This window comes from Emys orbicularis, chromosome 3 (genome assembly GCF_028017835.1).
Source record: "Emys orbicularis isolate rEmyOrb1 chromosome 3, rEmyOrb1.hap1, whole genome shotgun sequence".
Classification (NCBI taxonomy): Eukaryota; Metazoa; Chordata; order Testudines; family Emydidae; genus Emys; species Emys orbicularis.
The window spans coordinates 4805276-4831017 of NC_088685.1; the positions used below are offsets into that span (position 1 = coordinate 4805276).

At 41.9% G+C, this 25742-nt stretch overlaps 1 protein-coding gene across 1 annotated transcript; it reads left to right on the forward strand.

Annotated features, from left to right (window-relative positions):
* The first annotated feature begins 4944 nt into the window (after nucleotides 1–4944).
* Nucleotides 4945–24080, forward strand: ESCO2 (establishment of sister chromatid cohesion N-acetyltransferase 2). Its single transcript, XM_065401800.1, has 11 exons — nucleotides 4945–4999; nucleotides 5899–5964; nucleotides 7758–8787; nucleotides 13486–13576; nucleotides 14513–14573; nucleotides 17921–18053; nucleotides 19595–19726; nucleotides 20047–20136; nucleotides 22006–22149; nucleotides 22563–22744; nucleotides 23948–24080. The coding sequence occupies exons 1-11, from the start codon at nucleotides 4956–4958 to the stop codon at nucleotides 24078–24080; spliced, it is 2106 nt and encodes a 701-aa protein (XP_065257872.1). The 5' UTR covers nucleotides 4945–4955.
* The last annotated feature ends 1662 nt before the right edge of the window (nucleotides 24081–25742 follow it).

Sequence of the window (25742 nt, forward strand, 5' to 3'; positions counted from 1 at the left end):
TCTTCTCTGGACTCTCTCCAATTTGTCTGAAATATGGCGCCCAGAACTGGACACAATACTCCAACTGCGGCCTAATCAGCACAGAGTAGAGTGGAAGAATTACTTCTCGTGTCTTGCTTACAACATTCCTGCTAATACATCCCAGAATGATGTTTGCTTTTTTTGCAACAGCGTTACACTGTTGACTCATATTTAGCTTGTGATCCACTATGACCCCTAGACCCCTTTCTGTACTACTCCTTCCTAGGCAGTCATTTCACAGTTTGTATGTGTGCAACTGATTGTTCCTTCCTAAGTGGAGTACTTTGAATTTGTCCTTATTGAATTTCATCCTATTTACTTCAGACCATTTCTCCGGTTTGTCCAGATAATTTTGAATTTTAATCCTATCCTCCAAAGCACTTACAACCCCTCCCAGCTTGGTATCGTCCACAAACTTTATAAGTGTACTCTCTATGCCGTTATCTAAATAATCGATGAAGATATTGAACAGAACCGGACCCAGAACTGATCCCTGCGGGACCCCACTCGTTATGTCCTTCCAGCTGGACTGTGAAGCACTGATAACTACTCTCTGGGAATGGTTTTCTAATCAGTTTTGCACCCACCTTATAGTGTATTATAATTCCCTTTTTACTTCTGCTGGGCCTTACTCTGTCTTGCGGTAGATCTCGGGGAATGCCCTGCCCCAGAGATTTTACAGTGGAATAAAACGAGCATATAAAGCAATATACAATTTTACGTACATGACAGAGAGCAGGGCTAGCTGACTGTATTAAAATGCTTGACCCTGTGTACACCTCAGTTTAATAGACAGTAACATAGTACAGTTGCACCCAGGCTACAAATCTACTAAATAAAGTTGTCTCATGTAGATGGGGCCTGTTAGAATTAGGTTTTTTAAAAACAACAATTACATTTCACTCTTCAGCCTCGTACAAATTTCAGTCTGACACCATCTATGCCTCAGAGACAAGGTATGTGAGGTAATATATTTTATTGGACCAATGTCTTTTGGTGAAAGAGACAAGCTTTTTAGCTGCACAGAGCTCGTCTCTTCTTCAGGTCTGGGAAATGGTGTTACAGATAAATACAAGATGGAACAAAGTGTTTAGCATTAAGTAGTTAATACATACTCTAAGGGACAAGGTAATATCTTTTATTGGAGCAACTTCTGTTGGTGAGAGAGACAAGCTTTCGAGCTCTCACCAATAGAAGTTGATCCAATAAGAGATATTACCTCACCTACCTTGTCTCTCTCATATCCTGGGCTACAACAACACTACAAACAATGTTTGCCTGTCTTTCCTCTCGACAATGCAGCAATCACTTCCTGCCCCATGTAGCAACATTATTTCCCAATTTTGTTTAGGATTGATGGATTTTGCTTTTCGTTTTAGAAATTACCACCATTCACCTCCCATTTTGTTAATTTCTGAGCAAAGATGGGACCATTTAAATGCTCAAACACTAATAAGCACAGCAATCTAATGAACAAAAGTCTAGTAATAGTTAAGGACATGTTTTAAAGGCAACAGTCTGCAAAGTTTTTTAAGAAGGAAATTTGTAACTGCTGAAAGATTTTGGAGCTCCTGGGGCTCGATGGCTCAGGAGACTGGAATTTCATCTCTAGGTTGATAGTCTGAATTACAGCACCAAATAGGGTGACCAGATAGCAAGTGTGAAAAATCGGGACGGGGGTGGGGGGTAATAGGAGCCCATATAAAAAAAAGCCCCAAATATCAGGACTGACCCTATAAAATCGGGACGTCTGGTCACCCTAGCACCAGAGGCACAATCAATAGGAAGTCAATAAGCGTTCAGTAAGATTGAGGCCTGATCTGCAGTGGATTAAAGAGGTTGTCTGCAACAGAAGAATTAACATGTGGGAGGGACTATGTTATAACACACCATGGCCATGGGACTGTACTGTGGTGGTTGCTATGGCCGCACCGGTCCCAGTATGCATTACTGCAGACAACTATCCCAGCATGCAATACTCTATCCTGCTCACAGTGCTGCAGTCCTCTGTGACTACACATCCCAGCGTGCAATGCTCCCCTTCGCTCGAGCTGTGACGCAAAAGGACTACAGCTTCCGGCAAGCATTGCGACAGGACTTCATCGTAGAAGACCGCCTTTTTTTCCTGCAGTGCATGGTGGGAATTGCAGTCTCCGGGACTTAATGAGGGGGCCAATGTTGACAATGGAAGCTGAGCGCGCCGCGTGCGTTCCAGAGCTCTGATTGGCTGGCGGGCGGTAGTGGGGATGGCGCTCCTCACGCCGTCGGGGCGTGTCTACAAGCGAAGAGGCTTGGCCAATGGACGTGAGGGATGGCGAATGACGAGAGATGTGCCCAATGGGAGCCAGGCTGGCCGGCCGGAGAGGGGCGGGCCCGGGCGTGCGGCAGAGGGGTGGGACTGGGGCGCGCGCGGCAGGCGGCGGAGCCCGCGCGGATTCGAAGGAGAGGCGGTTGGCGGGAGCAGCGCTGAGGTGATTTTGCCCGGGCGCGGCCGGACCTCTCGGCCTGAGCTGCAGGGAGCGGCTGACCCCGGCCCTCTCTCGCATCAAGAGCGGCGGTCTCGGGGATTGAGGTCAGCGGCTCCCGGCCTCGGGGGGGCTGCGCGCGCCCTCCGGGTCCCAGATAAATAGCGTCCGGGGTGTGTGGGTGACACGTAGGGACGGGGCTTAACATGGCCCTTACCCGTGCGGCTGCCTAGGGCACGGAAAACGACCCACCCTCCACAGCAGCGTGGGGCAAGGCCCCCGATGCCCCGGGCGGGCGTCCCCACCTCAGGGCCCCTGGCGTCAGAGCTCGGCTTAGGCCCTGGGTTCACAGCCCCGCCCAGCGGCGACCCTGCCTCGCTGAGCTCATGGGGAGCCAGCTGGCCCCTGCTCCCCGGCCCCCCTTTGCCCGGGGCCTTGGGGAAGTGCTGCCGGAGGAGCCCGCCGGACTCCCCTAGGAGCAGCCAGAACAGGGCGGCCCCGGGCATGAGCGTGGACTTTGCCCTCTGCTGATTGGCTGTTTGCTTCCCCTCAGCTTAGCTCCACCCCTGCCTCCCTCATCCTCTTCTCTCCTGCTCCGAGCCCTTTGCCCCCCCGCCCATTTTATTTCTGCTGAGCCCCCTCTTTCTTACTAACCCCCCCCAAAAACAACAACAACACAATCCCGGCATTGAAGTGCTGTTTGCTGCCATCACACTGGTTACGTCTACACTGAGGGCAGCCTGGAGCATGTGGGCACTGCATGCTCAGCTAGCATGGCTATAACTAGTAGTGTAGATGGCGAGGCATGGCTTAGCAGAAGAGCATGCGCTACATGCCTGAACCTCCAGGTTGTATACCCTACATGGGATTCCTACATGTCCAAATAATGCCCCCCCATCTATGCTGCTATTTTCAGCAGTGTGGTGTCCTGCCGTTCCCCCCCCATCCCCGCCAGAGCCTTTCACTGTGGTGTGTAGCTACCATGTGTAATGCCAGTAGTCTACCCTGCTATCAGTGTACATGTAGCCATTGTTCATTCTGCTGGTGTGTTCTAAGCTACCACTTTCCCCACCATGTGTCTGGTTTATTTAGACTGTAAATTCTTCAGGTCAGGGACTGTCTGCCACTGTGTTAATATAGTGCCTAGCACACTGGGGCTCCGTTCTTGGTTGATCCTTAGCTGCTACCGTGATTAATAATAATAACGAATCACGCATTCACACTTTTCCCCGCTCGTGTTTTCCCATCCCCATTATGTACCTGACCTGGGTTACCATGTAAAGAAGGAAGAAAAGGTATTTTGTTCTGTTTGTGCCCAAAGAAAGTGGAAGGTTGTGGTCATCTTTAGCTATTTTGCACATAATTTTCTGGCCATTGTGTGTGTTTAGGAAGGAAAGTTTAAAAAAAATAGAATTGCAAGCAGTGGTCTTGGTGGCTCTGTAACATTGTAAAGCACTGATTGCTTGCAAAGTAACTCACAACTCTTGATCAAATAGTGGAGCAGGGAAGAGCAAGTGCAGAATGCTGCTATCCCTCTCTGGGGTAAGACTCTCATCTGGTAGTTCTTCACTCTCTAGATGCTTGGCCAGCTTTCATATGGAAATAGGTAGGGCTTTTTAGTTTATTTCACCATGTTAAGTATTCTCCCACCTCTTGTCCAACTGTCTGTAATGGGCTATCTTGATTATCACTACAAAAGTTTTTTCTCTTACTTAATTAGCCTCTTAGAGTTGGTAGGACAACTCCCACCTTTTCATGCTCTCTGTATGTGTATATATATCTCCTCACTATATGTTCCATTCTATGCATCCGATGAAGTAGGCTGTAGCCCACGAAAGCTTATGCTCAAATAAATTTGTTAGTCTCTACAGTGCCACAAGTACTCCTGTTCTTTTAGTTTGTCTTCTCTCTAAACTGGGATATGACTGAGATATGCAAAATTAATGCTGTAGAAAAAGTAAATTTGACACTTTTATTTACCTTACCCATAAAGCAAGAGCAAGTGGACATACATTAAATTGAAAAGCAATAAATTTCAAACTGATAAAAGGAAATACTTATTTACCCAATGCATAACCTTTGGTCACAAGATATGATTGAAGCAAATATCTTAATAGGATTCAAAAAAAGGATTAGATGTTTATATGGATATTGAGAATATCCAGAGTCCTATTAGTTAGGATAGCAATTTTTTAATTGTATAGGGGTTAAACCCTCACGCTTCCAGGCAGAATTGAGCTGCTACTGATGTGGGTCAGGAGGAAACTGATTATTGGCAGAGTAGTCAACAATTATACCTTATCCAGGTTTCTTGCACCTTCGTCTGAAGCATCTGAGGGTACGTCCAGACGCGATCGATTTATCGGGGATTGATATATTGCGCCTCGTTAAGACGCGATATATCGATCCCCGAACGTGCTCCCCGTCAACTCTGGAACTCCACCGGAGCGAGCGGCGGTAGCGGAGTCGATGGGGGAGCCGCGGCCGTTGATCCCGCGCCGTGTGGACCCAAGGTAAATCTATGTAAGATACTTCGACTTCAGCTATGCTATTCACATAGCTGAAGTTGTGTATCTTAGATCGATATCCCTTCCCCCCCCTCCCCCCCACCCGGTAGACCAGCCCTGGTACTGGTCACCATTGAAGATAGGATGCTTGACTACAGGGACCACTGTCTGAGCTGGGATTTCAGTTCTTATGTTGCATGAGGGCCAGCTAATGTAAAGAGACTTTTCCAGCATCATTGTAACTCCGTCTACATTATGGCTTAAACCAAATTTGGGAACCAACGTTTAAACATTGCTGTAAAATGGTTTGGCCCTATTTATGCTGTCTCCCCAAATTCCTATCTTGTAGCCTCATAATACCAAAATCAATAAACTATGTAAAAGGCTTTTTAGGCACATTGGCATTATGCATTAAATATATCTTGAGGTACACTGATGCATTTGTACATGGCACATGAGAAATGGGCTTTAATACTTTAATTTTGCTTCAGTACTGATTGGGGCCCTTTCTTTTCCTTGTCTCCTCAAAAGGGTTTCTTCATAAATCCTTTCTGTTTGAAGTGTCTCATGTGTGGTCCCCTGCCAAGAGAAGGTTTTTTTGGGGAAAGTTTGAGATTAATGGGCCATGATATTTGGGAGATGGAAGATCTTTGGAAATTAGGTTTAGGAACAGTCATTGTCCTTTAAATGTTTCTTTAAAAATAAGAAAATGTTTGCTCTAGAAACCAATGGAAAGTGGCTTTTTTAGGTTGGTATGCATGTGCTTGTTAACTTTTTTTTTTTACTTAGTATTAGATATTTTAACGCTATTTTAAAAAGTGAATGTCATATAATTTATAATACAGTTACATTTGTGTGTAATATAACTTCATAAATTATATCTTGAAATGTCTTCTAACTTTCAGGCACTTTATTGAGATGGCAGCTGTTACTCCAAGAAAAAGGAATCGTAGTTCTACTAGCTCTGATAGGTGTGTTTATCTGTTCATAATCTTGTCTTTGCTATTTGTTACACTGAAAACAAATTCTTTAATGGTTCACTTCATGTACTGAGAACAGAAGAAATGTTTTAACTCCCTCAATGCTTTTACTATAAAATGGGGGGAACAGTTATGAGATGCAATAACTTAAGTGGCTTTTTCATTCTTTAGTAACGCATAATACTTTACACATGTATTGTACTGAGCAGCTTGACAGCTTTTTTTTTTTTTTAAAGGTAGAAAGAAACCCTAAGCTGTAGAAGATTCTACATCTAATAGAATATATAGACTTAAAAATGATGATAAAAAGATTAAACTGACTTAGTCTTCTGTAAGTCTGGGTTAATGGGGCAACAACACACTGGTTTGCACTGGGGTGGTTTTATCACTTGTATCTAGTACTGTACATTTACATAACCTTTACAAACTGCAAGACTCACTCCCAACCTAATGAGGTCACAAGATGGTTCCATTATTTAATTTTGAAATGTAAATGTATAAGGTACTTTAAAAGGAGAAATATTGGTGAATTAGTTAGTTTCCAAGTCACTTGATCCAATGTACAACATTTTATATTCCTTTAGGAGAGCTGTAAATGGTGTATTTTTTGTTTGGTTTTAAATTTTGACACTAAGCTCCCAGTCCTACACTGAGTTCTGCAGGGCTAGGCTTTTGTGCCTACATGAAGCCACACTGACTTCATGTTTAAAGGGACATTAGCTACTGGAATTTTAGTGACATTAGAAAAAAAAAAGAAAAGGTAATTTCAGATAGTAAACTTGCTCTGACATATTCATATTTTTCTCATTGCTGTGTGAAAGACTTGCAAAAACAGAGAGAATTGTACACTGTGATCTGCCAAATGCATAAAGGATACAAAAATAAAAGAAAATATAACTTTTCCTTTATTCTTTTAGTTGTAATAATCATAGGTGTTACTCATAACAAGTGTAAGAAAAAACATTTTTGGAAGTGTGATTTAAGTTGAGTGTTGCTCTAAAATGAGCCAAGTGGTGAAGATCTACAATATTTTTTGCTCTGCTTAAGGGAATATAAGATGTCAAATGTTATTCTTGGAGCTCTAGTGGCAGAATTGATGCTGCTCATGATTAATAAGGAAGTAAAATGGCAGTTCCGTTACCTTGTGCTCCAAGGACTTTTCTGCACTACGGATGCTATAACAGCATAGCTACGCCACTGTAGTCATGCTGGCATAGCCCTGTACCATAAAGGTAGCTGACGGAAGGGGTTTTTCCATAGGTGTAGCAATACCCCCTTCCCAAATGACGGTAGCTACATTGACAGAAGCATTCTTCTGTCAACATAGCTGCATCTGCACTAGTGGTTAGGTCAGCATATCTGTGTCGCTCAGGGATGTGATTTATTTTTTTCACACTCCTGCCCGAGGTGGCTGTCAGCCTAACTTTTAAGTGTAGACCAAGCCTTTAATACAGGCAGGCAAAGAGATCTATTTGTCACTATTATTAGTGGAAAAATCCTAGACCCTGTGCTGCCCTCTGTCCATATTTGCAGGTCCCAGTGACATTTAAAGAAACTGTAGATGGAAGGTAGTATACAGCTCTTTATTAAGGTGCTTGAATGATACAGTGAGTGTGGTTTAAAAAAAACAAAACACCCCAGATAGATTTTGTGATTATTTACCAACAGAGGAAACTATTTTAAGAGAAACTTTAGTGTGACTTAAACAGAGCCATGACTATGCCTGAAGGATTCTCCAATCTGTAGAAGAGGGAAATGTTTATTTTATTTTTTTATTTTTGTAGCGTGTTCTTAGCACTTGGGACTCCAGCAAAAAAATTGATGATGGACATCACTGTGGATCTGTCTCCAGTCAAGACATCTACAAATCGGACCTTTGCTTCTCGAACAAAATGGTCACCTAGATTCAGTGATGAGGATAAAGAAAACCAGGCTTCGCCTCTGAAATCCTCCATGTCCAGGAAGCTTGATAATTCCCCACTTCAAATAGCCAGCATCCCAATGACCGCATGTAGGGAGTTCCTGGGTAAAGTGTCTCCAAAGTCTGGTTCCCCATACAAGCCCATTGTGCCCGCGGCATCTTTCTACAGCAAAGAAAACCGGTACCTCACCCCACTGGAGAGGAAACTGGTAAATGAAAGCCGCCCTCTTAGTTGGAGGGACGATGATGGAGACCTCCCCAGTGCCAATAGGACGGAGAAAGTACAGGGAAATATGAACCTCATCAGGAATGCAAGCTCAAAAACAGCCAAACGTCAGACTGATTCTAAGCACACCAAGACTTTACCAAGAAACTCTAAGAAAGCCAAGGTAGATATAGCCCCTGTCAAACCTGTTGTGGAAAAGGAAAACATTATTCGTCCAATTGAAAAGAAAATGGAGGCTCCTTTCCGAGTCCTAAGCATGAAAATGAAACCCCTGCTGAAGCTCCAGATGGGAGCAGCATTCTTTTCCACTGGGAAGAAATCCCATTCTGGTCCTAAAAAGCTGCCTTCAGGCCTTAAACCCTCCCAGCTTCTCTCTAGTTCTGCAGCAGAGGGTGACCAGCTGAGACGATCTGGAGATACAGAGTTTCACTCCGATGATAAAAAGGAAGTTGCCAAGGCCAGTGAGGTATCAAAACATGCAAGTGTGCCCCAGAAGAAGGGGAATGAAGATATAGAGGAGGATAGGGAGAAATTGGCCAATAGCATAAGTCAAAAGAAGGTCATTCACAAATTGAAGATCTCAATGCAGAAAATTGAATTGATCCCATTTAGTCGCTCTGATTCCTCAAAGCCTTTGACTCCAGAGGAGACTGATACAAGGAACCTGGTAAGTAGCACTGAGAGTGTCACTTAACATATGTCTGTATATTAAGTGTGTACTTGCTTTGTTCAGCAAGGATGTAGTTGCATTGCTAGTTCTAGTTGTTCTGAGGCATGGGGAAAGTGTATGGTACGTTAAGCAAGGCGTGTTCCAGAGCTGTATCAAAGAAAGATATTCCTTAAAAGATTTACTCCTGATTCATGTGACCTCAGGCAGTAACTAGAAAGCTCTTTGTCAGTGTGGTTTTGAATTCCTGAGCATGTGGATGCAGGATGTTGTGGAGTAGGGCAGCACTGAAACTAATAACTTAAATACATACTTTGAATGACATATTTAAATGTACAGAGAAGTCTTGAGAATTGAACTCTCATCTCTTCACTGCTGCTTTGTTCCCATCCACTGGTCACTATTGCTATTTAGGTTTAGGTTCGATGAGAGGAAAGCTTACTCAAAAGGAGTTTTTGTAAAATTGGATTCATACCCTTTTTTGCTTTTATTAATGCAGCATAAAAGACAATTTTTTAAAAAAATCTGCCTTTTTAAAACCTTATAAATATCAGGAATATGAAGTGTGGCCTTCCTTGTTTGGCTGGAGGACTTGTTGATGCTCAGATTTATAGTCCGAGCATTCTCCTGGTCTGTGTCATACTTTAACTGAAGGGTCAGTGTTGAATCTTCAACAAAGCCATCCTTTCTCCCAAGTGTACTAGGTGCAAGAGTTGCATAGTTAGTAAAAATGCAGGCTTAAACTGTTAGATTAAAAATCTCTTACCCTTTTAATTGTTCAGCTTGGTCTCTTAAATCTTGTGTTGTCATTTAACTAGTCATCAGTCACCAGAGAGTCTTCAGGGTAGACAAGACCTGAAATTGTAATGCCCCTTTTTTTTTTTAAAGGGGGTGGGATATGACTTGGTAGTTGGGGAACTTTCAGGTTGCCTTCATAATCTTAACCATAAGGGCACAAACACAATATATTTGTTCTTTGTAGTCCACCTTTAATGCACTCTGTCTACACTTATATCCCCTTTGTGTCCTAATTAGGCTGGTAATTAAGTCTACCAATAAGTATTGCATGCAAAAATATTGACTTCACTTTTAAAAAAGCAATCTGTTGAGAGGCATAATATAAAATGGAAGGAACATCAAATAATTACAACTGTTTGTTTTTACTGTGCAAAGAGGTGTGCGAAGCCATGGGTTCCCTGCAGTTCCAGGGAATTGATAATAGCATACCCTACCTGATCCTAAAAGATCAGGCTCAAGTCTCCAGAGGAAGCCAGAATTCCCAAGGTCCCTGTCAAGGTACTCTCTTTGGGATGTTTCCTTGTTGGCCTCAGTGTCAAGGCAAGTGAAACAAACAATTGAGCAAAGAAACAAATCTGTTTCCAGATTTGTTTTGAGCCTTCTCCTGCGTCCTGAGGATTCTGTTTGCACCCTTGCTGGTAGCCAATGCAGCCTGAGTGGTGACATAGGAATGCTACAAATGAACTCCAATCTTGAATGTAAAGATTGCCCTAGAGTAATTCCTTTCCCTGTAGAGTCTGAGTGTGCCGGTTCTACAGATTCCCCAGCCCAGGGTGTGAGATTAAACCCAAGCTTATTATGCTTAAGTGAAGCAGTAACAATGGATTTACTGAGCTGGTCTCTATCCAGAACATTTTAAACTTCTAGCTTCTGAGGACAGTGGCTCTTCAGTATAAGATAAGGAGCAGTACAAGATAAAGGGGTGGGAGGATTTTGCACCACTGTTCCCTGCAAATTTTTTCTCTGCAGAAAATACATTCTGCTGGCGAGGTACTGCAGTTGCACTTTTGGCCCACCAGAGGCTGTTGTGGCACCAGAACAGAGAGCAGGTGGCTCATGAGCAGTAGCAGCCGGCTGCGTTCCTCACAGCACCCTGCTCGTGGGGCCTGGTTAGAGGCACAGGATATGGGGAGGGAGAGACAGAGCGGAGCACATGGGGCTGCTGGGGGAGGGGAGTGTCACATAGACTGGGGTTCAGAAGGGCTAGTGGGGGGGACAGACTGGGGCAGGGGCTGAATGGGAAATGGGGTGCGGGAGATGGAGGAAGGGGATGTGGGGGTGGCTGAGGGGGGTGCAGGGACACATGAGGATAGGGGCAGATGTGCCTGACTGAATGGGAGAAGCTAGGGGTCAGCCAGTGTCTGCATAGGGAAGGCTCCCCAACTCCCTAACAATCCCTCCCCCCCAAAAAACCCTATTCTGTACTTCTCCCACCCACACCCAACAACCTCCAGGTTCACTCCCAGGCCCCTTTCCAGCAATTACTTCCCTCTCCCTCACTCCTCCGTTAGCCCTAACTTCCCCAAGCCTTTGCAACACTTCTGAGGGGTCTGGGAAATATGGTTTTGGATTGTAGTTTAAATGAATTATTACTCAAAGTTCTGTATTAATATGCCTAGTAAGGAATCTAGTTGTCAAAAAACATTTCCTGAATCTTTTTTGCTGTCTGTATTGTTGCAAACATACTTGCTGACAGATATTTTGAAATAAATTACCAAAATAATTTAAACTGGCATGATTATATTGTGTTGTTTTGACAAATATGTAGAATTTTGCAGAATTTTAAAATATTGTGTGCAGAATTTTTAATTTTGGGCACAGAATTCCCCCAGGAATAACTTATTAAGTACTGGCACTCTGTTCAGTGCTATACAAGAAAGGAGATGTTCTGAGAGGAGCTAAGTCCAAACCGATGGAAAAGTGAATGCACAGTGAGATTTGGGAGAAACTTTTAGCTTAGAGCATCTTTCTTTTGGTAATAGGTGGCTTGGTGTATGTAGGCTTGGAGACAGGGTGGGAATTCAGACATAGGAGGTAGTATCAGGAGATGTGAAGCTGAGAGTGGGAAGGATAGAAAGTGCAGTACAATTCAGAAGCAAGTCGAAGAAGAATGGTGTAGGCTTGGGTTCAAAGCGATGTGGTGACATGTTTTGTGGCGGGCGAAGAAAGGGATTTTAGCTGCTGTCTGCAGAATAGACTAGTGGAGTAAGGTGGGTATTAGGGAGACCAGAGAGGAGGTGGTTGCATAATAAAGAAGGGTGAAATTCAAAATGGCCAAATGTTTTGACCCAAACTTTCAAAAGTGTCTAGTGATTTTGGATGTATCAGTGTTATGGTGTACAATCTGAGACAACTTATAGGGGCCTAATTTTTAGATAGGTCTGAGCACTCCCAACCAGGCTTCTTTAGCATGTCTCAGACAATGAGGCACCTAAAATCACTAGGCCTTTGAAAAGTGGGGCCTCTAGTTCTAGGGATAGAGTAAGGGTATGACTCTTAAAAACATGCCTTGTATGAGGATCCAAAAGCATGTTCAGCACTCAAATGGTTTAAATTTAAAAATGGCTCTCAAAAATCAACACTGACCAGTTAGCTCCTGCGAAGTCTCACTTTTGTGGATTGCTAGAGAATTGTTTAGTTTTGGAGATAGAAACCAGAACCTACCTCAGCATATAGATGCCACAGGTAAGATTGACAATGGAAGAGTGCAGCAATAAAATACCTAATGCAAACCAGGTTTGGGGCCTATTTCATTATACTTAATGTCACATTTTACTGCCATTTTCTGGCACCTGAAAGGTGTTTGGAGGAGAGGATAAGTGGTATTGGAATACTTTTTCATAGCTGTACTGGTCCTTGAAGGGAAACAATAGACAAGGTGAGTAATAGCTTTTATTGGACTAATGAGTTTTATACTCCTGTGTTGGTTTAATAAAGAGCTATTTATTGCCTTCTTTGTTCACTTCTCCTGTATTAATGTATCCATCACATTCCTTACTTGATTGCCAGTGTGTTTTTACAATACAACATTAATAAAATACAAATGTTGGTAGGTCAACAATCTTGCATATAAAATAAAAAATATAACTTCAAAGCAGCTGGGCCTGCTGTGATTGCAGGCTCTTAGGATAATAAACTGCATTTTCAGAAGCCTTGGGTGTATGGAAATGAATTTGTATCACTGGATTTGCTATCACAAAATTATAGGCCAACTTTGTGCCTTGATCTAGTCTCAAACAGCTCCTGTTTGAGCTGATGGTTTTGGTTGGTGACTGTCCATGGGATTATGGTTTTGGTAATGGAGGGGAGGATTAATATGTTCTAGCTGTCATAGAAACTAGAAGTGGGCAGAAATTTAAGGTAAAAATCAGTCTAGCATGGTCATTCATTGAATCTTTGCAGGAAATTCCCAAAGGCTTTGCATTATAGACACCAATGTAGGACCAATAGAATTATAGACACCAATGTAGGACCAGGATACCAAAAATGTTGAAATGAAGAAATAATCTTACAGAACTGCAGCTAGAAGTAATAGAAAGGCACGTGAGGGACATCAACAACTTGCCATAAACCTGGCCATAAATAACTTGCGCCCCCAAAAAAGCAGCTTCTTCGATACTGAGGTGCGGCCCATGAGACTGCAGGTTCCAGCATACAATATTATCCAATATTGTTCAGCTCAAGGTGGAGCATTACATGGTGGAATCTCTAGCCTCTGCAAACCAGGTCTCTGTATTGAAGAGGATAAAGGCTGTTAGTTGCATTTCAAAATATCCTTGGCGACATTTGGCCTATGCCCTGAGCGCTCGAGCTACGTGAGATTGTGTAACTAGCAAACTGGAAACTAAGTCAAGCTGACAGTTTTTCTTTGGTCTTTGAGAATGTTTATCTGTATTACAGAATGTGGATGAAGCTGGATCTTCCATAAACTGTGAGTTGGACGATCAAGAGAATATTCCTTTCAGTCAGTCTCCAACAGAGAATAATAAAGGTAAATAGTGCTGCAGCTGTATTGGTCTAGGCACCTGTCATGATGTTTATGTCCCAAGTTCAGTAAGTAAGAAATCATGTAGTTCAACTTCATAGAGTATTTTTCTTTTACTTAAAGGGATTGATTATAAAATTATTGCTTAGGCCTCTCTTCTGGCTTTCCTATGTATTGGTGTCTGGCTTCTGTGTCTGATGTGGAATCTGATGGGAGGCAAAAATGCTGATCTTTGGCTATTGGCAAATATAGTCAAAAGGCTATGGAAATTAAAGGCAGTCCAACAGCTGAACTATGAAGAAGGTCTTCCACCCTTGTGGGACAATATTTACCTTTTTTTTTATTTGGTTTTCCTCATCAGTTTTGCTTAAAAAATGGACTGAAATTTCTCCTGTTGCAGTGAAGTTTAGTGCTGAATTTGTGACACCACACTTTCTCTGATAAGATTGCGAAGCCATAAATACAGGGTATGCTTTAGCTATGAGATCACGAGTTGGGCAAGTCTGGGTTATGATAAATGGTGTTAGACATAGTCTTCCGCCATTAATAAAATTATTAAGCTATTGATGCAACAATTTGCTCTAATATAAATTTTCACATGTTCCCTGGTGAAGGTTCTACTGGAGATTTGGTTTGCCCTGACCCTTGGCTTGCAACAATTTTTTTCATAGCATAAAGCACAGGATATTCTGTCAATAGTTAATTGGATCAAAAATAGCTAGTTCAATATATTAAAAAAAAAAAAAATTGAGTGGGTTTTTATTTGTTGCAGTACCAAAATTTTTCTAATGCTAATGTAAGCTCTTGGGTATTGGGAGTTCAGAGTTTTTCCATGCTTGTGTATCAGTTGAAACTACTGGTTCACCTAGGTCCCATTTCTAGATACCCACATGTTTTGTATCGTCATTGTCTAATACTAACAAATTGTGTGACTCTTTCCAGTGTCCCCTTCAGCAGATGTTGTCTATCCCATATTCAGTACACCCTCAGTCAACAAAACAAGGTATGTCTGTCTTACTCTAACACTCTCCAAGAATGAGACAGAAGTTTGAACAATACCTCCAGAAATCAGATTTTAAAAAATACGAGACCATAAATTCCAAAAATAATAAACAGTTTCTCTTTGCCAATGAGATGTGGTGAGGGATGAGAAATAGCCATCATTAAGATATGCAAGTGTTGGATCTTATTTTTGAGAGGGAAGATGAAACACTATTCTTTCTTTGGGCTAAGCTGCAGACTTGGAATTTAGAGATGTGGGTTCAGTTCCTGGCTCTACAACGCTTTACTTGTGTGATGTTGGGCAAATTACTTAATCTCTGTCTGCCTTATTTTCCCCATCTGTAAAGTGAGGATAATATTACTTTCCCCATCTTTTGTCTGACTTGTCATTTTAGTTTATAAACTCTTCTGAGCAGGGATTGTCTCCTGTGTGAATCTATCTAGCCTAGCACAATGGAGCCTTGATCTCAGTTAGGTCCTGTATGCACTGCTGTAATGTAAATAATAAAAATTGTCTAGTGGAATGGAGGAAGACAATATCAGGCCTTAGCAGAGGGACTTGGAAAAATATTACTAGGTTATCATCTCTGACTATTACTATCCTATATTAAGTTTCAAACTAGTGAAATAGTTACCGTTTCTGAAGTAAAGTCATGTTTACTGAAATTATTTGAACTACAGTTCCCAGAATGTTTGTGTAACTTGCCCATGTGAATGTTCTAAAATACTGTCGCTTCTTAAACTTGATGTCAGTTTGGTAGACTACCTTTCTGCTGCTGCCCTTTAGTAGTGTGGCTTTCTATATGTTGTAGTGATTAATGTTAGCAATATGATTGTTCCAGAGATGTGAGGGTATCTGGTACATTGGGAAGTACCTTCAACCATCTGAGAAGTTCATCGTTCTAATATAATTGCACTAGTTAAAGTGTTGTCTCTCGTTAAATCTTTAACTGCGTAAGGAGTATGACGTGGTTATACCAGATACGGTACAGTCAACGTTTCTCAGCTGATCAGCCTTTCCATAATACCCAATGCCACTGGTGTTCAGACCATCTTTTTGCGTGGAAAGGGGATTGCAAGATAGAGAAGATAAAAGTTGACATGCAGATGTGAAAAGAATTGAAGCTTCTATTTTCTATTTTCTCTCTTCCCTTTGTTCTAACCCAACCCTTATCTAGTTGAGCATGTCTTTCAAAGGTCTGTTGGGCACTGGCTTTTAGCATTGCCCTTCATTATATTGCATAACTTTATAGGATTGATCTGTGTGATTATCTGTAACAATATTAACACCTTGTGCTGTTAAATAGATTAGTACAGCCCTGCAAATAATCTTCCTTGTAGAATATGCTCATGCTAATGTGTCCATGACTCTGATTACTTATTTGTTTGACAAATCCTTTGCCATATTATGTTTCCAGTGGAAATGTTCTGCTTTCCCATGCAGAACCAAAACCACTAATCCCTCTGTCTTATTTAATCATCTTTCTTTGGAGCAGATTGCTAGTAATCAAAACATTCTGATTTGAATTTGTTGTGAACATAAAATCACTTAAAATTGTTGTAGTTCTGAAAGAGCCAAAAAAAACCAAAAAATTTGTCAAACTTATAATTCTCTTCCACTTAAGAGTGAGAGAGAGATCTGATTACATATTTACATTGCTCCCTTGTGGGAGCTTTGCATCAATATGGAAGGTATTTGAAAATGGAATTCTGGAATATGCCAATATCCTGGTGTTTGTGATTAACCAAAATATGGCCTTGGATTTGCTGTTACCTCCTACACTGTCTCTTGGGAATAGATGAGTAGAAACTTTTTCTACTAGAACTATACTTTAGCTTTCTGCTTTGGGAACTCTCCTTGGCATCTAAACCTAGAAAACTGTTCAATGCTTATCTCTGTTAATCCCATGTTAAGGTTATTGTACAACAGTTAGCAAATTTAAGCTACATCTACACTACGGGGGGGGGGGGGGGTCGATTTAAGATACGCAAATTCAGCTACGCGAATAGCGTAGCTGAATTCGACGTATCAGATCCGACTTACCCTGTTGTGAGGACGGCGGCAAAATCGACTGCCGCGGCTCCCAGTCGACGGCGCTTACTCCCACCTCCGCTGGTGGAGTAAGCGCGTCGATTCGGGGATCGATTGTTGCGTCCTGACGAGACGCGATAAATCGATCCCCAAGAGATCGACTTCTACCCGCCGATTCAGGCGGGTAGTGTAGACCAGGCCTTTAAGTGGTAGTTCCTAAAGTAACCCTGCCAGCTTGCGTATAGCTAAAGCACTAAAGGTAAATCTATAAAGCACTATTTATTTATTAACAATTTTAATATGCGCTTCTCCAAAGCGCAAGTCTCATATAAATGTTTTTAAAAATTCATATAAAGACTCCATCTGGATCAATAGTCTCATGAACAATCCTTTCCAGATCTTCCCTCAATTTACCCATGCCTTCCGTTAGCCTTACTATTTGTTTTAAAAGTTAGCAAAACTTTGTCTCCATTGGACCAGAATGGAGAATTGAGTCCCAGAATTGAGGGCCTTTCCCTGAAAATGCCTCCAATTCTTTTATCTAAATCTGGTACCTACTATTTCAGAATCTCAGATAATCTCCACTGCTGGAGCAGAAGTCAAGGGGAGAGGTGGTCTGAGGTACTCTAGGGCATGTGAAGGATGTGCTTAAGAGACCAAGTTACAGTTACTTTTAGGACATTCAAAGATATGGTCCCAACTTTTTGTATGATTAATGCCCCAGCCATAAACATTTTCATAGTTCATGTTCCTTTTCTTAAAGGGGGATGAGAGAGGGAGTGGTACTCCCATGTTTGAGTGTATGGAGTAGCAAGGGCTTCCACCCATTGTCTCTTTCCCTCTCAGCACAGGAACACTTAGATCAGTGGTCATCAGCCTTGTTATAGCCACCATCCTCAGTGAATTTAAGGAATAGGAATCCTGGCAGCTCAGCTCCGTTGACTCATATCTGCAGTATGGAATGTGCTTGAGATCAGATTTAACACCTGAGATGTAGGCTCTTGTATTCTTCCTCTAGAACAGTTCTAGAGCCACAGGTTTGGGTTACAGTCTAGAGGCAGTGATGTTCCTCAAAGCCTTGACTTGTTTTTTGGTGCAGCCCTTAGAACCTTGGTTGTTTGCATCTCAACACTGCCATCAGGCCAGCTTCCTACTATCAATTTTAGTATGGGGTCTCTTGAAACAGGAAGAACTAACCTGAACACATCTCTTGAGTTCCTTTACTGGTCTGTTCTGGGGAGCTAGTCACATCAGTATTCAATCTGACTGTGAGTGTGAAATGACTAATTCAGATGCAACTCTGAAACTACTTTCAGACCACAGCCTTTCCCAGATGATCTGGCTTCTCCCCTGGGATTCAGCCCACCTACAAAAATGGTTCATACCTTCCAGAAAACCAGCAAGAAAACAAAAGAACTAAGCAAAGACTTTAAAGACCAGATGATCATTGTGAGTATTCCTCTGTGGGCTGTTACTCATTCTTAGGGGAGCTTGCACTACCATGTGGTAGTAGAGAAATGAGCTTTCAGACTAACCAATACTAGATTCCCTTACGTATAAATCTCAAACACTGTATACAGCTCTAATTAATTGTATAAATCTTTCTCCAAAATTTCAAATGTAAAGATTGTGACACTATTTGTGAAACTCTTTTCTAAGGTTTCCTTGGGGTTAAAGCTTTACTATATCTGTGAATAAATAGGAAACTTGTAGAATTTGCTATTAAATGCCTGTATGGATAGCATAGGAGTGAATTTGCTGGACACAGAAATACTGTTTCCCACTGCTGCATGATTTGTTGCCTGAGCAGAGCCAGCATAATGCTGCAGCCACATTAGTGGACAACTAACGTAATGAAGGACAGTACCACAGTAGGGATGTTGTCTAAAACATTCTGTACCTGGGAGTTTATCTGTGACTGAAATGCAACCCCACTTAATCAATGGAGGGTTTCATATAACAGATATGAGGGATGAAATACTCACCTAGTGGTGTCCTGTGTGTATAGTTCATTCCCTTTGAAGTCCTGGCCTTACAATGGAATGCAACCAAATGGCATCATTAAGCCCTGTGTGTCATTTGCAATAAGCTAAAGTCACTTGTATGCATATAGGCCTGGCTTGACATGAGTAATTGGACATAGGTGAGGCTTCATTTCTTGGGAGACAGGATTAGGGCGGTAAATGGATCAGCAGGCTGGGAACCGAATGTCTGTACTAGCTAAGATAAGGGGGAACAACAGGGAACCATTTACAGTGGGCAAGATAACAATGGATATGATCTTTACTTTTTACCTCATAAGTCAGAAATGTAAGTCGTACATGGGCAGTGTGTGGACAGATCATGCTGTATAGGGATTGGTTCCTACAGAGTAAGTAACCAAGGTAATCCCAAACTGTGATGCAATGTACCATGTAAAGGAAGAGGCCAACTCCCTATGTTTGAGTCTCATCAACTCCGTGTACCTTTGCTATATATCATATAGAGGAACCTGAGTGATGAGACTGGAATTGAACTGAGGTCTTGGGAAACTCCAACAATGGACTCCCATCGTGCCTTACATTTAGAGCTGCATTTTTTATTACAGTTTGTTCTTTATTAATTTTATCTGCTTTTAAAAAATTCTTAGCATTTAATTCCTTGTCTCTGCATTGCCTTCCCAAAAAAACAAAACAAATACAGAACGACTTAGTGAATTCTTGGTATAAACAGGAGGCACTGTGGTCTGGGGGAATGAGCATGGAATTGAGTAAATAATCCCAGTCCTGCCACCTGCTCACTCTGTGGCCTTATGCCATTCCCTCAGTCTCTGCTTTAGTTTTTCTATCCATACAATGACACCTATCTCATGAAGGGCATACTGTAGAGATTATGTTCATTATATGCCTTGAATATGTGAAGTGCTATGTACAGTTCTGAATATTCTATAAATAAACAAAAGCTTGTCCTCTGTCATCTCTGACACTTCTGACTTTCTTTTGTAATGACAGGACGCTGGACAGAAGCATTTTGGTGCCATCATATGCAAATCATGTGGCATGATCTATACAGCTGCCAGCCCAGAGGATGAAGCCCAACACATCCAGCATCACCAGCGGTTCCTTGAGGGAATTAAATATGTGGTAAGGCAATGGCTGACCCTTTTGCCAAAGAACCCTTGAAGTAGTACTTATTGTTGGGTATAGAGTTAAGGCTACACTAGGCAAAGGTTTTGTATCCAAATAACATGATCAAATTAAATTACTTATCTATTATTCCAGCAATTGCCTTTTATTAACATACGTGAACTAATGGGTTAACATACATGATCTGATTTCCTGCCTGCAAACTACTAGGGTTCACATTACAACTATGGAGTCTGTTCTATTAAAGAAGCCTTAGCTGAATCCTTTTTCTTCTTCTTCTTCCTGGCAGATAACTTTATTTTTTTTCTCTGTGGTAGGGTTGGAAGAAAGAGCGTGTTGTTGCAGAGTTCTGGGATGGGAAAATGGTTTTGGTCCTTCCAGATGATCCAAAATATGCCACCAAAAAGGTGCAATATTTCTTTTTAGCTTTGTCTGTACAGTGCCTAGCATGATAGGGCCGGGGTCTGTAGGTGCTACTACGATATTAATTCTAAATAATCACTTGTTTCCCACTTGTCAGGAGAAATCCATATTTAGTGATCAACCTCTCTCAGTGATCACTCTGCAAGGAATTAACATGGCTGGTTTCTACCATACTTAGAGGAGGGATGAACTTGTGGCCAATTCACAGATCCAGGAGGTGGGAGATGTGGGTTCTACTCACAGCTTTGCCGCAGACTCCCTCTATGACCTTGGGCAAGTCACTGACCTCACTGCAGATAGGGCTGATACCTACCTTTGGTTAAACACTTTTCTCCTTTACAAATCTCGGAGCAAAGTAATCTTATGGTAGCCATGTTAGTCTTCCAGTTCATCTTTGCTCACACAAATGAGCCATTCCTCAGTGCTGAAGACTCCTTTGATCTTATTCTTACATTACCAGCATAACCCAATCTGCTCCTTACCAAGGAGAATGGCCTGTCACTTTTCTCATTTGCCACCTGTTTCAGTTGCTTGATGCCTCACTAAGGGCCAAGCTATGGACCACTTATTCACAATGATGAGCAGTTAATTCATAAGAGTAGTCTCACTGGAGTTAATGGGACTACTTGTGTGAGTGACTGCTCATCAGTGCAAGTTGTTCACAATCTGGCCCTAAGGTATTTGAGGCAAGAACAGACTTTTGGGATACTGTCATTTGTAGAACATTGCTCTTGCTACCCTGTTGTAAAAACACTTGGTAAGAGCTTGTCCTCCATGCTCCAGATTGTGTTTGTAAAATCCAGCCTGAAACATGCAGCTTTCATGCTCAGTGGAAAATCTTTAGCTAAATTGATTATCAAAAGAAATGTTCATACAGTTGTGTATGTTGTTTTTCTAGATTCTGTTGAAGTAAAACTACCTGAGGTGCTGGAAGTACCCAGTGGGTTTCTTTTGCTGATGTAGAAAAATAGCACTGTTCAGAAGCCCAGTGGCTCTGAGAGGGTGTACATGTGCTCGGGTAGTATGGTGATTAGCAGTAGAAGAGCCAAGGGAGAAATCTGAGGACTGAGCAGGGATACATTAGTCCAGAGTATCCTAAAATGGAGAGGGAAGTCCCCAGTCCTGGAGTCTATCCAGTATAAAGCACTAGTGCTGGTTTGAGTTGCTGGTTTTCTATGTGGCTTAGCTTTTACTGTGCTTTGTTAAAAAGCAATGAAAACCTCTGTCTGCTGATTTGGAATCAGTCCACATAGCAGCTGGTGAGCAGCAGCTGCTGCTAGGTTAACAAAACTCCCGTGATTCAAGTCACAGGCTAAGTTTTGGCTGGGCCCTTCCTCTCACATCTCGTCAGTTATGGAGGGGGGGAAATACCAATCTGCTGCCTTTGCCACGTGAGCCTTGTACCGGTATGCAATGACACCCCCACCCATAGCTTTAGGCTGAGCTCCCATCGTCCACAAAGACAACGGTCTGCATGTTGTATAGATATTAAAGGGTGGGGAGAGTCTCTTACAGTCTACCTTTCTGCCTGTGGAAGAATGTCCACTATAGTATAAAGGCTTGTCTACTCAAATGTATCAAGCAATGAAGCTTCTACCATTCCATAGGAGACTATTCCAATTGCATAAATCTCACAGTAGTGCAAACCTACCAAACTATGTATTTGGGACAGGCTGCTAGTGCTTTTAATGAGTTGCTAGATGCTCTGCAGTTGGACAGTGAACTTCCATTGTGGTGATGACTGGGTTCCATTCAGGTGCACAAGCCCTCTGTTTGAAATTGATTACTTCTCTGAACTTGTCTATCCTAGACTCTAACGTGCATCTCTGAACCTCTTGTCCTAACATCTATAGGCAGAAGATGTGCGAGAACTTGTAGATAATGAACTGGGATTTAAACAAATTGTGTTAAGCTGCCCATCCAAGATTAAAACCTACTTTTTTGTGTCCAATGAAAGGAAGATAGTTGGTTGTTTAATTGCTGAACAAATCAAACAGGTATGTGTTCTAAATAGTATCTTAATTGTATAAGATGAAAGAAAATTACATTCAGACACTTGGGGTTGTTAGCAAACCTATATGTCACAGGTACTCCTGGCCTTGTAAAGTGTGTGTGTGGGGAGGAGGGGGAAATGGGGGTTGGCTGGATGGTTTTAGAGCTCTACACTCTCACCATCATGAAAATGCAATTGACAAGAATTAACCAAGTTGTTAGTGATGGGTGCAAAAATCTTTCAACTGAATTCAGATGTTGGGCAGAGGTGGTTTATGTAACCATTTATCTTTCTTTAAAGGACCAGTGTAATAAATAGTTAATTGCCTTTGGTGTTACAGCAGCAAACTCACCTGCATAAGTTTCTGTATTTCCCTCACGATAGAGACTCATTTGACTTAGTGTTTGTCCTTGATAGGCATTCCGGGTGCTGTCTGAGCCGAATGTTCCACAGTCCCCTAATCAGGATGTCCTGCAGCACCATCGTGCCTGGCGTTGCTCCATAAAGCCGGAAGCTGCCATTTGTGGGATCAGTAGAATCTGGGTGTTCAGCCTGATGCGGAGAAGAGGCATTGCACGTCGTATGGTGGATGTAGTCAGGTAAGGAAAAGGGATGCCTCTCCCAAAATGAAACTGCTAAGTAAGCCATTAATATGGGTGCACACATGATGGGAACAAGATTTCAGCTTGGTTTATTTTCAGGGGGAAAAAAGTGCTCACAGCAAAAACATTAAGTAAATGTTTTTCGGAAAGGTGTAAGCTAATGACATTCAGCAAGTCTGAGAGGTTCATGTAACAGTGCAAAGAACTGATTGAAATATGCACTTAGTCTGACATCAGTCTGTGCCATTGTGGTGGGTGGAAGAGAAATGCATAGGACCATGTAAGTATTGTGGCTTGGATTTTTGACCGTGCTCAGCTTTGGCCAGACTCTGCTTCCACTGAAGTCACCATGAGACCAGAGTTTAGCGAAGGCTGAGCACTTTTCAAAACATCACCCTGTATGTTCTGGGTTGAGCTTATTTCATGTTTAACCAGATAGAATATAGCCTGTGAACCATTTAATAGGCATGGGGTTTGTTCACTTGTAAAACACCCTAAGTTAACAGTTGCTGTCTGCCCAGTACTCTGAGAATTTGTCAGACTTCAAAAAGAATAAATACTTAGTCTGCCATTGCAGTCTGTATTTCACATGTTTATTGTAATGCAGCTTCTTAAAACACCAGTTTATTCCTGGTAAGTAGCTTCTGCGGTTGGGAACTTTCAGATTTGTAGGGATATGAAATGAATGGATTTTCTCTTTAATTGAGAACTGTTACCATCATAGTTGGTTAGTTGTTGCAGACTGTTTAGAATGCATCCTTCTGGTCACTGACCTGCAGATGCCTCCAAGCAACTGTTCTCCAGTATAAATTTTAATGTGAGAATGCATAGAGCAAATTTTACAGATTACTATGGGGAACTTCACTTACCAAATCCTGACTGTGATATTGGTAATCTGAAACCACCAAACTTCTAAATAAAACTGCTGTAGTACTGTACCTGCTATATTCTCCTGTTTCAAATCTGGTAATCACTCCTGTGCTGCTGCTTTTTATGTCAATTTCATGGAGTAAATTCTCTATACAAAAATGGTTCCCCCTCAGTTTGGAAAATAGTATATATAATGGAAATGCTGTCAAAGTATAGAAGAGGTCAGGGAACAAAACACAGGCATTTATATTACAGTAATAAGAGCCATATAAATACCTAGGCAGAACCAAACTCTTGCATTGCACTGATCACTGTCCTTATCTGTTTCAGAAACACATTCATGTATGGCTGTTACCTAAGCACTGATGAAATCGCCTTCTCTGACCCAACACCAGATGGCAAGCTGTTTGCAACCAAATACTGCCAAACCCCTAACTTCCTTGTTTACAATTTTATTAGTTAAGACCAATTCCAAACAATCACAGTTAAATTGAACTAGAGCTGTTTAGTTTGCTAAATGTAAAGCAATTTGAATGTTTAATTCTTATTCAGCCATGTTCCATTTTAGATTCCTACTGAGTGCTAACTCTTGCTTCTTGATCAAGTTAAAAGCCATGGAGTTAAAAGTATGTTGTCACTTTCTGTACATAATTGTGTTCTGTATTTTAATGTTTGTACTTTGTGAAACTAAACCCAAGTTTGTGATTCTAAATGTTTATTCTGAAAGCTAAAGTTTTTATTGCAATAACTTGTAAATTTCAAAAATAATTATATTAATATAAAGATTTCTGAGTTAAATTTGGCTTGGATAAATGTTTGGCTACTTCATACCACAAGAGATGAGGGAGACTCCAGCTAATCTTGAAACTTTATATGTATGCTACTTGCTTTGGTACAGCTGGAGACACCAGTGTTATGCTATCTGTGCTGCTGAGGGAAGTACCAATGGTCCAGGGATATTGCAGATATAGATTATACCTGGTGCTAGAAGTTGCATGCTGGGAGTTAAGTGACTGGGTGAGGACTCTACACCTATATGGTACCTTTCCAGAGTGGGAGTTGCAGTGAACAGAAGACCGAGCAAAACATACCTGCTGGTTGCTGTTATTGACACAGCACTAAAGTTTACCTGAGACAGGAGTGGATGTAAAGCACGTGTAGCTGTGGCCTGAACCCCTTATGCACAAAACTATTAATATGAATCTCCACCTGCTGCTCGGGGATTAAAGTTAAGATTGATCCTAAATCTTGCTGTATACAGACTCAAGTATTCTTGCACTGGTGGTGGTGGTGTGGATAGTTTGTTCAATAAAAGTCCTCTGAAATTTAATTTGGTGCCTCATTTCTGAAGGTTACAAGCACGAGCAGTTGGATGAACACTTGGGTTCAGAAGAGGTTTTTTTTAACAATGAATCGCTTCAGTCTACTTTAAGGCTCCAGTGGCCCCTTTGACTTCGCAATCCCATGTAAATTGTTTGTCACTCTCTGGCTTGCAGGGTTGTTCTCCACCTTTCCACTGACAAATCAAGCAGCAGCAGTGCTAACTACTTCCCCCAGTCTTCTGCATTAGAGGACCCATGTAAAGGAGCCTGAGGGAAACCCTTTTACAGGCCCCATTTAATCCCTAGTTTCACTGCCATGCTATTCTCCAGGAAACAGGTGTGGTCTGGTCTTGACCTCCACAAGTACCACATCTCCCCTTAACTATAAATGTATTTGAGTGAAGTCCAAGTACTCTTCCAGGCCCCTGCAAATTGAAATTGGCATGTATTTATTTCCCTCCAGATATAATCTTTGATTAGTTTTGAGGCATGGCTTGTTCTCTAAACTGATAATGCTATTGCCAATATCTTTATTTTACTAAGGGTAGGTCCACACTACCTGCCCAATTCGGCAGGTAGAGATCGATCTTCTGGGATCGATTTATCGCGGCTCATCTGGACGTGATAGATCGATCCCAGAAGCGCTCCCCCGTCAACTGCGGAACTCCTGCTCGCTGAGAGGAGGAAGCGCTGTCGACGGGGGAGCCTGCCTGCGCTGCGTGGACCTGCAGTAAGTAAATTTAGTTCAATCTAGGAAATGACTTCAGCTACGCTATTCTTGTAGCTGAAGTTGCATTTCCTAG